Source organism: Rhinolophus ferrumequinum, chromosome 9, assembly GCF_004115265.2.
Source record: "Rhinolophus ferrumequinum isolate MPI-CBG mRhiFer1 chromosome 9, mRhiFer1_v1.p, whole genome shotgun sequence".
Taxonomy (NCBI): domain Eukaryota; kingdom Metazoa; phylum Chordata; class Mammalia; order Chiroptera; family Rhinolophidae; genus Rhinolophus; species Rhinolophus ferrumequinum.
Window position 1 is genome coordinate 26,376,877 of NC_046292.1, and position 12,751 is coordinate 26,389,627.

General features: G+C 52.2%; 1 protein-coding gene across 5 annotated transcripts in view; it reads right to left on the minus strand.

The window, feature by feature from the left end:
- The window catches only part of EPHA10 (EPH receptor A10), a 35,543-nt gene extending 23,163 nt beyond the window's left edge, over positions 1 to 12,380 (minus strand). For 3 of the 5 annotated variants that reach the window (XM_033115810.1, XM_033115812.1, XM_033115813.1), the window contains exons 1-5: positions 12,231 to 12,374; positions 10,062 to 10,126; positions 8,611 to 9,292; positions 2,872 to 3,027; positions 1,995 to 2,345 (exon numbers count right to left, since the gene is read on the minus strand). In XM_033115810.1, coding sequence (XP_032971701.1) covers positions 1,995 to 2,345; positions 2,872 to 3,027; positions 8,611 to 9,292; positions 10,062 to 10,126; positions 12,231 to 12,336 — 1,360 coding nt within the window. In that variant the 5' untranslated portion in view covers positions 12,337 to 12,374. Of the gene's footprint in view, positions 1 to 1,994; positions 2,346 to 2,871; positions 3,028 to 8,610; positions 9,293 to 10,061; positions 10,127 to 12,230 lie in introns of all 5 variants that reach the window. The other 2 variants (XM_033115809.1, XM_033115811.1) reach the window with 2 other exon arrangements.
- Positions 12,381 to 12,751: the final 371 nt, after the last annotated feature.

Sequence of the window (12,751 nt, forward strand, 5' to 3'; positions counted from 1 at the left end):
CACAAGGTCGCCGGTTCGACTCCTGCAAGGGATGGTGGGCTGCGACCCCTGCGACTAGGAACAGCAACTGGACCTGGAGCTGAGCTGTGCCCTCCACAAACTAAGACTGAAAGGACAACAACTTGACTTGGAAGAAAGTCCTGGAAGTACACACTGTTCCCCAATAATAAAAAAAAAAAAGTAGAAGCATTATATAGCCAAGGGACTTTGGCAGTAGACAGACCTGAGTTCAAGGATGGGTCTCTACTTACAAGCTGGTTAACTGAACAATTTACTTGGCCTCTCAGTCCTCAGTTTCATCATTTGAGAGATGATTATCATTCCATTTAAATGAATTAATGTAGAAATTCATATCGCACATTGCCAAACACAGAACAGTGCTCAATCAGTGGAACTTTGGTATATTAAACTTTGGTATTTTTATTAATAAATGGAAATAAAAGAGTATTTCCTTAATATGATTTCTAAATCCACCTCTATCAAAACAGGATTATTAATATAAAATACCAGGAAAAAATTTGTATTACATATAATATTATACAAAAGGGATTTTACAGTAGATAGTTCTAGATATGAAGATAGAGACAGAAAAAACTGGAAGGATATTAATAGTTGTTTGTGCCTGGGTAATAGAATTATGGATGCTTTTTTTCTCTTTCTCTACAAATTTTTTAAATGTAAATGCAACAGCAAACATTAAATCACAACAGAGATAATAAAAAAAACCCAGAACTGTTGTTCCAGAAAACCAGACAAATTGGACAATGTCTCCCAAAAGGCAGAGGAAATGGATTAAGAGCTAAAAAATGATAAAGGAAGTAACAAGATTTGAGAATGAGGAAACAGATGTACAACCTATGGCTTAGAAAGATTCTTAAAAGAGATATTGGAACTATCAGAAGTTCTAGTCAAAGCAATAACTGAATAAAGTTTTCCAGGAATTAAAAAAAAAAAGGTGTGCACATCAAACGTTTTACTATGTTCCAGTCAGACTCAATGAAAAGAGAGTGATAACTTGTTAAATTTTACTTTCAACAGTAGGTTAAAGAATTATACACACACCTGTGTATGTTTGTAAATACATACGTATATATATTTACAAAAGAATAAAAATTACACTGGTCTCAGATTTTCTGCAATACAACTGCCAAAAGACAGGGAAGTTGAGTCACAAACCAATCCTATCTTCTCAGATATGAAAAGACAGAAACTACCACTCACCTATCCTTCCTGCAAAAGGTAACTTGAAGGTGTACCCCAGCTGAATGAGAGCCAGATCTACAGTCATTTCAGGAATGAGGAAGATGTAGTATAAAAGGGTTGTTGGTCTTTATTCATTCTTCTCCGTTCCAGACTCAGAAATGTGACTATTATGGATTGACCAGTGGATTCTATCTCCTCTGCAGTCTGACCCTTCGTGCTTCCTTGCTCTTTTCCAGGACCAGGAAAGAGGCTGACGGGTACAGCACGGTTGCAGAGGCTGAAGGATGGAGAATCCCTATTTCTAAGACAGAAGTATGATTCTGCTTCCTACTGAAATTTTTGAAAAGGGAGAAAAAAAGATTGAGGGGCTCTCCGCCTCTTTCCCCCGGGAAAGTAGAGGCAAGGCAACTGCAGAGTTAAGTGTAGGGCAAAGCCTTGGCGCGGTCAGGAGAAGGGGGGCTTCAGAAGGCTCCCGCAGTCTCTCTTAAACGCTCAATCCTCTGTGGCCCAGCGGCAAGGAGTCACCTGTATGCCCCCTCAGTCCCTCCCCCTTGGCACTGATAAGGGAGCTGAACCTCGATGGGGGTCACTGGGCTTGAGGATTTTTGTCGTCACTTCGTCTCCTGGAGAGACGCTGTGCACTGATTTGCGGCATCGTTGGCACCAGTTGTGGTTTCTCTGGGGTGGCTGCGGGGTGTAGGGGTGCTCCCGTGGGACGGACAGAGGAGGCTTGGGGAAGGCGCAGGGGGGAGAAGGAGAGGGCGCCTCTCCAGGGCGCGGAGAGGCCTTACCCCCGGGCCCCGTGGAGACGGTGACCTGCGCGTAGGTGGCTCCCGCGGCGGCCGCCGGGCCCGAGACGCCGTTGAGCGCCGCCACGCGCACGGTGTAGCGCGCCCCGGGCCGCAGGTGGAGCAGCGTGGCGGCGCGCTCGCGGAGCCCGGCCTGGCGCGGCACGAAGGCCACGCGCGGCCCGCACGGCTCGCACGCGCCCGCCGGGCCCTCGCGGCCGCAACGCAGGCACAGCAGCGAGTACGTGACGTCGGAGCGGCCGCCCGAGTCGGCCGGCGGCAGCCAGTGCAGCCTAAGCGCCAGGGGCGAGCGGCTCAGGCTGTACTGCAGGTCCCGCGGCGCCGACGGCGGCCCTGGGGCGGCACAGGGGGGCCGCGTCGTCAGGGGGGTGGGGGGAGAGGGCCGCGAGGGGCGGGGCCAGCGAGGGGGCGGGGCCAGCGAGGGGGCGGGACGGGCGTGGGGCCGGTGAAGAGGTGGGATGTAGGAGGGGGTTCGGCGGGTCCTGAGGTGGAAGGAGGTTCGTGAGGGGATGAGGCTGGGGTTTGCGGGTGGAGAATAGTGTAGGGGCGGGGGTCCGCTTCCTAGCTGGAGAGTGAGATGAGGTGGGCGCGGTCCACTCGGGGTGATCTGTCTAGAAGCCCAACCTCAAGCCTCTGTCTGGACTCTCCCTGTTTTCCTGGTTCTTCCAACCCAAAGCCCAGGCTCCCATCCCCACCCCAGGCTCCCCTCCTTAAACCCGAGGTCGCTGGCCCTCACTCCCACCCTTCTCCTCCCCAGTGTGGAGCCCTCTGCCCCCACCAACACTTCGATCCTGCCTTTATTAACCGGCTCCCCACCCACCTCCCCACCCCCCTCAAAGCCTTCAGGAGGGGAACTCACGGGTGCAGGAGGCCCAGGGCGGGTCAGTGGGTGAGCGCGCATAGCTGTCCTGGCACACGCAGAACGTGGAGGCATTTTCCAGGGCCCGGCTGTGCTCTGGGCATGGCGAACAGAGGGGCCGCCGAGAGGACATCTTGTAAAAGCCTGGGGGACAGGCTGCGAGGAGGAGCAATGTGAGAAGGAGGGGGCTCCTACACAGCTCCTCTCTCCCTCCCCTTTCTGCCAGCCCTTATTAGGATGAGAGTTGTCTCTAATTGTGGTGGGGAAAGGGGGGTGGTGTCTCAGCTACTCTCTGCCCTATGTATGGGGTGGCAGCTCCTGACTGAGCAACCCCATACTACCTAACCCTTAGTAAGCACTTAACGTGTTCTAGAACAGGCAGTGTTTTACTTCTAGTAATTCATTTAATCCTCACAACAACCTGTGAAGTATGTACTTTATCCCCATTTTAAAAATGAGGACACTAAGGCTCAGAGAGGTTAAGTAACTTGCCCAACGTCCCACAGCTAGTAAATGGTGGGATTCCAACCCCAGTAAACTGATTCCACCATCCCAGTGCCCACTGGAAGAAAATGTGCCAAACTTCCAGTCTTGATGTGAGGATAGAAGATAGGTGCCCCCACAGTTACCAAGGGACAGACACCCACACACGCCCAGTTACACAGACACAAATACTCTGACACACACACATGTTGTCAAAGCTCATCCTCCCTCCACCATTTGGGGTTAATGAATCATAAATCCTCAACTCACACATTTGGTTCCAGTTTTAAAATAGGGCCAGCCAGGTGGAGGAGAGTAGAGAGAGAAGAGGGATAGTGAAAGTTCCCTGGTTCTAGTCTTGACACCTCCTCAGTTACTTTGCTTCTCTCACCTCACCCAGAAAACAGGTTGTTAAAAGCACAGGCTTTTCACTGAACATCCTGGGTTTGCAGCTGAGTTGTACCACTTATTTGCTGTGTGACCTTGGACAAGTCGGTTGACCGCTCTGAGCCTTGTGTAGAATACCTACCTCAAAATGGTTAATGGAAAATTAACTGAGATAAGATGTGTAAACTGCTTAGCAAAGTACAGACGACATTTACACAATAATGGTTGTAATTACTGTGCCTTCATCACAAGCCGGAAGTGGAAACTGCTACACATCCACTTATAAAAATTTCTCACCAGCTGGGCCAGGGAAAGAGGCAGTGGCTCTTGGCCCCTCCTCTCAGAGCCTGGGTGGTTCTCACCTTGCTCCCTAGCCCCACCAAGTTCTCTGTCCCTCCCCTGTAATTTAGCTGGCTATGGAAGGCTGGCTGCTCTCCAGTCCCAAGAAGACATAGTACAAAGGAAGGGATGCAGACTAGCCCTTGGAAAGAACTTTCAGCCTGCCTGGGAAAAGAAGGGAAGAGTTGAGGGTTTCCATCATCTGCAGGGCTTAGGCTTGGGAGGGTCCATCTTGCCTAGAATCCAGGGCCACCCAGCTTTGGGCAGGGCCTCAGCAGCCCAGGAGCCTTTGGAAGTCTCTGCCTCAGAACAAGGCATGGAACCCACTAACGTTGTGTGTGGTCTGTAGTCTGGTGGGCAGCAGCAAGCGACCCTGGCTGGGACTCAGAAGGCTTGGATTTGAGTGTTAGCTCTGCCACTTCCTATGCCTGTCTGGCTTCAAGAAACCCTCAGTCAAATGCAAATAACCATAGCTTTCCCACCTCTGTTGTGGAATAAAAGAGGTGATCTGTTTGCAGGGGCTTATAGCTGTAGGGAAAGAATGCTGGGGGCTCCCTTTCTCTGTGGATATGTGTCCTAGAGGTGGGTAGTCCCATCCGAGACAGCACTCGTTATCTTTACTTGGAGAGGTTCTGTTTAGAAGAGGTTTGTGTTGAAGGGCAGACTCAGGAAAGCAACTCCTGACTGCCAGACCCTCCCTCTCTTCCTCAAAGTCAGAGTCGGAATTTCAGAGGTCATCTCATTCCCCTCCCAGCTGGCCTAGTCCTCCAGCAGCTTTCCCAGCAGTTGCCACAGTCTTTGCTCATATACTTGGTGATGGGGAGCCCACCCTCTTCTGAGGCTGCCTCCGCTGAACAACGTGGCAGTTAGAAAGTGCTTCCTATGTTGAGCCCCAGTCAACCTCCCTGTCTGTAATCCCCCTCGTCCCACCCCATCACGGGTCTCAGTGTGCCCTGCGGAGCCTTAGAAGACATGTCTGCTGGGGTCCCTCTGCTCCAAGGAGGTCCTACAGAGATCTGAAGACACAGGTCACATGCCCTGAGTTTTTCCCAAAGTCTTTCAATAATTCCTCTAGTGGCTGGGAGAGGGGGGACAGAGTCAGGATCCCTAAAGAGAAAAACAAAAAGGGGAGAGAACATCTTTGCTCTGTCCCCTCCACATCCATCCACCTTTACAGAGGGACCTCCACTTAGGTGCAGAAGGCCCTTGGACGTCCTTCACTTTCTAAATACTGATCTGACCATTTCACTTCCCTGCTTGAAACCCTCCGACAGCTCCTCACTGCTGTTACCCTACCCACGCCACGCTGAACTCTTCCCTTAGCACCTACGAGTCCTATGTCCTACCAGTCCTATAATGTCCTACACCCCTTCTGTCCTGGCAAGCTCTTCTGCTTCTTCAAACCCCAGTTCAAAATAATACCTCTCTGTGAAACTTGCCTTGGCAACCTCCCCAGCGCCCTACTCCCCAAGGCAGAGCTGACGCCATTACAAGTGGCCTTTGTCCGGTCTCAGCCTGAGGGAGTTCAACATAGCTCTGGAGTGGGATTGGGTTCCTGAGTGTGTGTGTGTGTGTGTGTGTGTGTGTGTGTGTCTGTGTGTGTGTGTGTGTGTGGTGCGATTGTCCAGATTAGTGGATCCAAACCTCCTCCTCCAGCCGCTGCCCATACATTCAACAATTTTATTTTAGCATCTGCTACGAGCCAGGTACTGGTCTATGCTCTGGAGATACAGCAGTAAAGAAACAGACCAACGTCCTGCTGTCCACTGGTACAGATACCCTCCCTCCCACCTTATAGGAAGAAGAGAGGCCATCAGTAATTTCCTCAAGGTCTGGCCATCAAACCCACAAACACCTCCGTTCACACCCATCTTCCCTTTCCTCTCTTCCAGGCCTAGTGGAGGGGATGAACAGCCTCCTGTTGAAGAACAGCTCCTCTTCCTTCACTCTGGATCCTATCCCTTCACCTCCTCCCGGACTACGTTCCACCAGTCACTTAACCTCACACTGTTCTTTCTCTACTGGCTCTCCCCAGTGACAGAACAAGGGAGTGGAGCGGTAAAAGCGGCCCGTTTAGGGTGTAGGCAGTAGGGTACTGTCTGTATAGTACCTAAAAACAATAAAACTGACTAAAACATCATTCCACGGAAACTGCGCTCAGCAGAGCCACCGAGCAGACATTGTCCAATCCTGGCCTTATCTGAGGGCTCCCAACACTGTAGGCCGTTCCCTCCCAAACACCTCCGTCTTCCTTGGCTGCCATGAAAGCACACTCTCCTCCAACCTCTGGCCACTGCCTATTTTATGGGCTCTGTTTCTTCTACTTCCCTGTACAGATAGCTGTTCTGTGAGTCTTCATCATTGGTCCTCCTGCTTCTCACCCCACACATTCTCCGTGGTCTGTCTGTCCCAACCACACCCACAGCTTCAAGCAGCATCTCTTTCTGTTGCTGAGCTCCAGACCCACTTTCTAGCTTCCTCCACTTGAATGCACCATGGAGACCATAAATTCGATATGTCCATCCACGTCCTGTATTCTCTACCCCAGTGAAAGACCGTCTGTCCACTCAATCCTCCAGAAGCACAGGAATCAAAAGACTCCTTTGTTGCCCTGTATCACATGGTCACCGAGTGTTGTGGATGCTCTGTCATTATCACAGCCACCCTCATCTCTCAATGATCTCCACTCCACTACAGGCCTTGTGCTCTTTCTTCTCGACTATCGTATCGTCTTCCTTATCTTCTGGCCTCGAATTCTTCCTTCTCCAATCCTTTCTTTGTAATTACAGCTCAAGTGATTCCTGCTTCAAATCCTCCCCAGTGGTCTAAAACATAAAGTCTAAACTCGTTATCTCAACGTTCAAGGTCCTTCATGATTTGCCCCCAGCCCTCTCCAGCTCCATGGCTCCCACCCCTCCAAGTGCCCTGTGCTCCCGCCATGCTAACTTGCATGGCCTCTATCATGCTACATTCTCTCCTGTCTCCATGCTTCTGCACACAATCTCTTAACTCAGAATTCTCTCAGCTGTCTGGAAGATAAGGCCTTCTTACTGGCTCTCTCCACCCTTAGAATTGGGTTCTCCCTTCCCCAGGCTTTCTCGCCTCTCTGTTGATATGTATCACACCCGATGGTAACCACTTACTCACCTGATAATTTCCACTGGGCGCCTACCATACACCACATCCTGTTATGGACACTGGGGCTACTGAGACTAATACAACCCATTGCCTGAGCTCAGAAGTTCCTAGTCCAGTGGTGGAAACACACGTAAGTAGAACACTGCATACTATGAGGTAAGTGCAGAAATAGAGGTTGCAACAGGTGCCTTTAGAGCACAGAGGTGGATCCTAACCCTACCTAGGGAGCTCAGGAAGGTTCATTCCTCCAAATCCCTTACTAAGTCACAAGTTTCCCCAGGGAAGAAATGATGACATTCATTTATATACATACCGTAAACCCTCAGGAAATGCAGATGTTGTGTTCTCAATTCATACTGAATGGATGATTGAATAAAGAAATGAAAGCAAGTCCCATCGCTTCCTGCCCTGTCTTCCCACCACTGTGTTAATCCCTCTATTAGAGCATATGAGTATGTCATCCTGTTGTGATTTTTAAATTTTTACATCTCTCCATCTAAACTGTGAGCTTAAGAGCTGAGACTGTGCCTGAATCATTTCAGTTGCCCTGGCACCCAGAAAAGGACACGGCTTAGAAAAGGCTTCACTGGCTCTTTCTCCATTAAGCGCACACATCCATACTCCACGGTCACCCTCAGTCCTCAGAGCCATAGAAGGGAAAAGAAGGAGACGTCAGTTCCTGGTGCTCCCACAGACCTGAGAATCCACAAAACCCCCACCACAGAGGGTACCCCAGGGGGTACAGTGACTCTGGTTGAGAGAGTTGGGTGGGACACTAGTAGTCACCTAGTGCAACCTTCCTGTCTCTCTCTCTCAAGCTCCAGAATCCCCCTACCAGCCTGACTTGCAAATTGTCAGTGACAGAGCGTGCTCACTTCCTGTAAGTACCCAATCCCAGCAGCCAATAGCTGGTAGAGTTGCGCCGCTGTTGAGTTCTTTATGCACAGGGAGGCAACATGGTGTAGTAGAAAGAACGTGAGAGTTGGGCAAATCTGGATTCAAATCCTGGTTCCCTATTTCCTAACTTTGCAAGTGAGGTGGTAATCTCTCTGAGCCTCTGTTTCCTCATTTGCAAAGCAGAGATAATGATGACTTACTTGACTGCCATGAATAAATGAGAAGACCTGTGTGGTGAGGTGTTTATCATAGTGCCTGAAATATAGGCCCCTAAGGCTCCCTTGTATAGAGTCAAATTTACTTCCTAGTAACTTCACTCATTGGCCCTAGCTGGACCCACCCACTGGAAGCTCAGGACTCAAGACTCCACAACCCACAGCTTTTCCACGTCCCCACTTCCCGCCCCCCACCCCCCACCCCCAGCCCGCCTCTTTCATCTAGGGCACTCTTTCCAAATTGCCACCTGCGCGTGCTACACTCCAACCCGCTGGATACCTTCACAGATGTCACCGCGTTCCTGGAATCCCGCACTGCAGCTGCAGCGGCCCACGGGCACCAGCCACTCGCCATCCGCGCCGCAGTGCATGCGCGGGGGGCTGCCGGGCTCCCCTTCCGAGTGCGCCACGCACGTTCCGGTCACCTCCACCAGCGTGGAGAAGGCGCTCTCCGCCGCGGTGGCTGGGAACGCCGCCAGGCCCCGCACCGTGGCGCGGCACTGCTTGTAGTAGACGCGCACGGAGACCAGCGCCACGCATGCGCCCACGTCCTGGAAGGCCAGGTGGAAACCCCGCCGGCTGAGCGGACCGATCTCGCGCACCTCTGTGTTCAGCTTCATCTTGCGTTCGCCCAGGTCGCCCTGCGTGAAGCTCTCGTCCGCTGCGATCGTGTCGATCTTGCGGGGCCGGCTGCCGCCAGGGCGGGGACGCCCGCGGACCACCAGGTCGGCCTCGGTTTCCAGGTAGTAGACGTTGAAAGTCTCCTTGCAGGTGCCCGCGGCGCCGGGGATGCTGCTGCAGTCGCGCAGTGTGAACTGCAGCTCCACGAAGATGCGCTGCCCGCGGCCGCGGCTGATCCAGCCAGTCTGCAACCAGTTGTCTTGGTTGGGCTCCAGCACGTTGCACACCTGGTATGTGCGGATGGGACGGTCGTGCTCGTCCACGCCGCTGATCTCCTCCCACTGAGGAGGAGAACAAAGGTGTGGGTAGCGCAGAGCCAAGGCGCCCCCAGTAGGTCGAGTCCTGGCGGTGACTCAAGCTGAAACACCCCTGCCCCGTCATTTCACATTCTCCTTTCCCTCCTACCCTCGCCGCCCCCTCTCCCCCACTCGCCATACACACCCCTGAAATTATAAAATGCAAAGCAGAGATACACGTTGGAGACAACTGAGTCCAAGTCTTAATTTTATGGATGGGAAAGCTGAGCCACAGAGGGACAGGGAGTGACTAGATACGCACGTGGAGTTAGTGGCACAGGTAGGAATAGTGCCTGGAGTCTCCTGGCTCTCCCCCCAGGGCCTGTTCCATGACACCAAGCTGCTCTCATACCGCCACATCTCCCCGCCGACCCTGTTTCCAAGCCTCTTTTAGAATTGCAAGTCTGGCTTCTACCAATCCATCAACCAACAGCACTGCTTGAAGGAGCTACTGTATGCAAGGCACTGTCCAGCACTGGCTCCATCCAGGGCCACATTTCTGTTCCTAGACACAGCCAGTACTCGCCTCACTTACTTTATTTTATTTTACTTTATATTTCGACTATCTGATTGAAAACAACATTTTCTAATAGGCGACTCTGCCTTGAAGTCAGGGCTGCTGCCTTCCACATGTTCCAAGGAGCGTTTTAACCTGAGCAACCATGGGGAGCTAATGCGACTGAGTCAGGAGCACGACAGGATCCCTGGGATGGGGCGGGGGAAGGGGGCAGGGGGAGGGAAGGTTTGCACTTACCCCATTACTAGGCAATGCAGTCCAGCCCAGCTCAGCCTGGGAAGCTTTGGAATCCAGGAGGACGACTAGGGAGAGGGGAGAACAGAGATGCCAGAAAGCCAGAAGGTCAAAAGGGTGGCCCTTTGGTGAGTTCACTGCAAATTTGTTAAGGGATGGCAAATGTGACAAAGGACACAGACAAGTTTTTTCCATTCCATACACCCCCAGGAAGGGGTGTGCGTAGCTCAAATCCAGAGAAGGATAGCCACACGATTAGGGAAAGAGCCTGTATTAGTTTCCTGTGGCTGCTGTAACAAATTACCACAATTAAGTGGCTTAAAACAATAGAAATTTCTTTTCTTACAGTTCTGGAGGTCAGAAGTTGGAAATCAGTTTCACTGGTCCACAGGGTGTCTGCAAGCCTGGTTTATTCTGGAGTTTCAGAGAGGAGATCCACTTCCTTCTTCAGCTTCTAAGGCCACCTGTATTCATTGGCTTGTGGCCCCCTCCTCCATCTTCAAAACGCATCACTCCAATCTTTGCTTCTGTCATCACATTGCCTTCTCCTCTGACTGACTTCTCCTGCATCCCATTTATAAAGACCATTGCGATTATATCAGGCCCATCCAAATAATCTCTTCATCTCAGGATCCTTAATCATATCTGAAAAGTCTCTGGCCATTTAGGATAACATTCACACGTTGTGAAGATTAGGACGTGGAGATATTGCGGGGAGTCATTATTCAGCCTGCCACAGAGTACGTGGCAAGTACTCTAAGGCTGGCTTTAAAATGGGGGTTGTCAGTGAACCCCCCCTGGCCTTCCCAGATTCCCTAAATTATAACTAAGCATCAAGAAGAGGAAAAAAGTGAGCGTATCAGAAGATTCCTGTACATCCCAGAATCCATTCAGACTCAGGGGCTCTTCTGAGATCTGGGGTCATCAGGCAGGGATGGACAAAACTCGAACCTTTTTACTTTGACTTGCAGGGCCTCTGGGGGAAAACGAAATGGAGAAACCCTCTCAGCAGCAGGGGAAATAAAAAATCTCTCATCTTCTCAGCCAGTGCCTTTTCCAGCTGCTGTCACCTCAACTGCCTTTGAAAGAATGTCAGTGGTCCTCTGGAACAGGAGGTGTCATAAAACCATGACCCCTCCTGTTCCAGAGAGGCTTGGAGTAATTTTCTTCCCCTAGAAGGCATTATCCCAGCAGTCTGAATTCTTCTCTGTACCGGTCCCAGAAAAGCACAGGTTTGGATAGCACAGCAGCAGTTCAGAGATAGGAGCCCAGGCCATCCTGAAATCTTGAAAGATTACTCATCCGGAGCTTAAGCAAAGAGATGAGGCCCCAAAGTGAGGGCCTCTAAGCGGGTTGGCCCAAAGGCATCATGGATAGTGGGCAGGGCCGCCAACAGCGTCCTGATTTTAGTATAACTGACAGTAAATCAGAACTGCATATTGTAAAGGGTCAGAAATCCAGTCCAGGACGAACCCAGTGGGCAAAGCCACAAATGCCATTTCCTCAGTATTCAGCACCTTGATATGACGCTTCTGGATTCAACTAAGTGTACAGTTCCCCTAAATTCAGAATCAGAAGCAAGCCTCGGGGGTCTGGTACTGCGGGCCGCCCAAACCGGCAATGCTGACGGCTCCAGGTAGTCCACGCTTCACGTTCAGCACTGCGGACACCTCCTGGATCAGCACGTCGGGCAGCCCCCACCCCCAAACCCCCACCGCCTACCAGCACTGCACCTCCTGTTGGCCGCACAGTGGTCCCCTAGGCCCCGCTATTCGGGCTCCATCCCGTCCCCCCATACTTCTATCTCACCTCCGCATCTTCCTGTCTCCTGCGCTCTCTTCTTCTCCCTGCCCCCACACCTCCCACCTCCAATCGCTCAACCTGTCCGTCTCACCGACCCCTGGACCTCCTCCTCTGGCTCCCACGGTTCCTGGTCTTTCTTCCCCAGCCTTCCAGGTCTCCAGCCCCAGAGCTCCTCAATGCCTCTCTCTTTCCATTGCTTAGCCACCTTTTTCTCTTGTCTCTCCAGTTCTTTGATTCCAGCTGCCCGCTTGCTTCAAACCCCTATACGGACTCCAGTCTTTCCACACGACTCCTTCCCCAGCACCCCGGTTTTTCAGCCCCCTATCTTTTGGCATCCCAGGTTCCAAGAACAGCCACCAGTCTCCTCACCTTCCTCAGCGGTCCCGGGTCTCCCTGGTCCCAAAAGCAATGCGAGACAGAGTGGCATCAGGCAAACGAACAGGCGCAGCGGATGTGGACCGACGCGTGTCTCCATGGTCCGCAGACCAAGCTGTCTGTGCGGCGGCGGCTCAAGCCGCGACAGCCCCAGCACCGCTGAGCAGTGCCCTCAGACCACAGAGCCGCCTGGGGGCGGGATCTCACAGGCTACCGTCATCCATTGGGACCAATCACTAGGCACCGCCGCTGGAGCTCCACCAATCCCCGCCAGCAGAGGGTGAAGGGGTGGAGTTTCATAGGCCAGGGGTGGAACAGCGAACTGAACGGGGAAAGGAAAGGGTCCCGCCAATCTCCAAATCGTGGGGGTAGGGCAGCGCTGAGCGCTGGCTGGACTCCTGGGGAAGGGGATGAGCTGCCTCGGTGGCTTAGAGCACTAAACCATAGCCCCTCATTCCTGAGTAGATGACGTGGGCGTGGCTGACGGAGGGGCGAGCCTCGGGGAGGCAGCGACC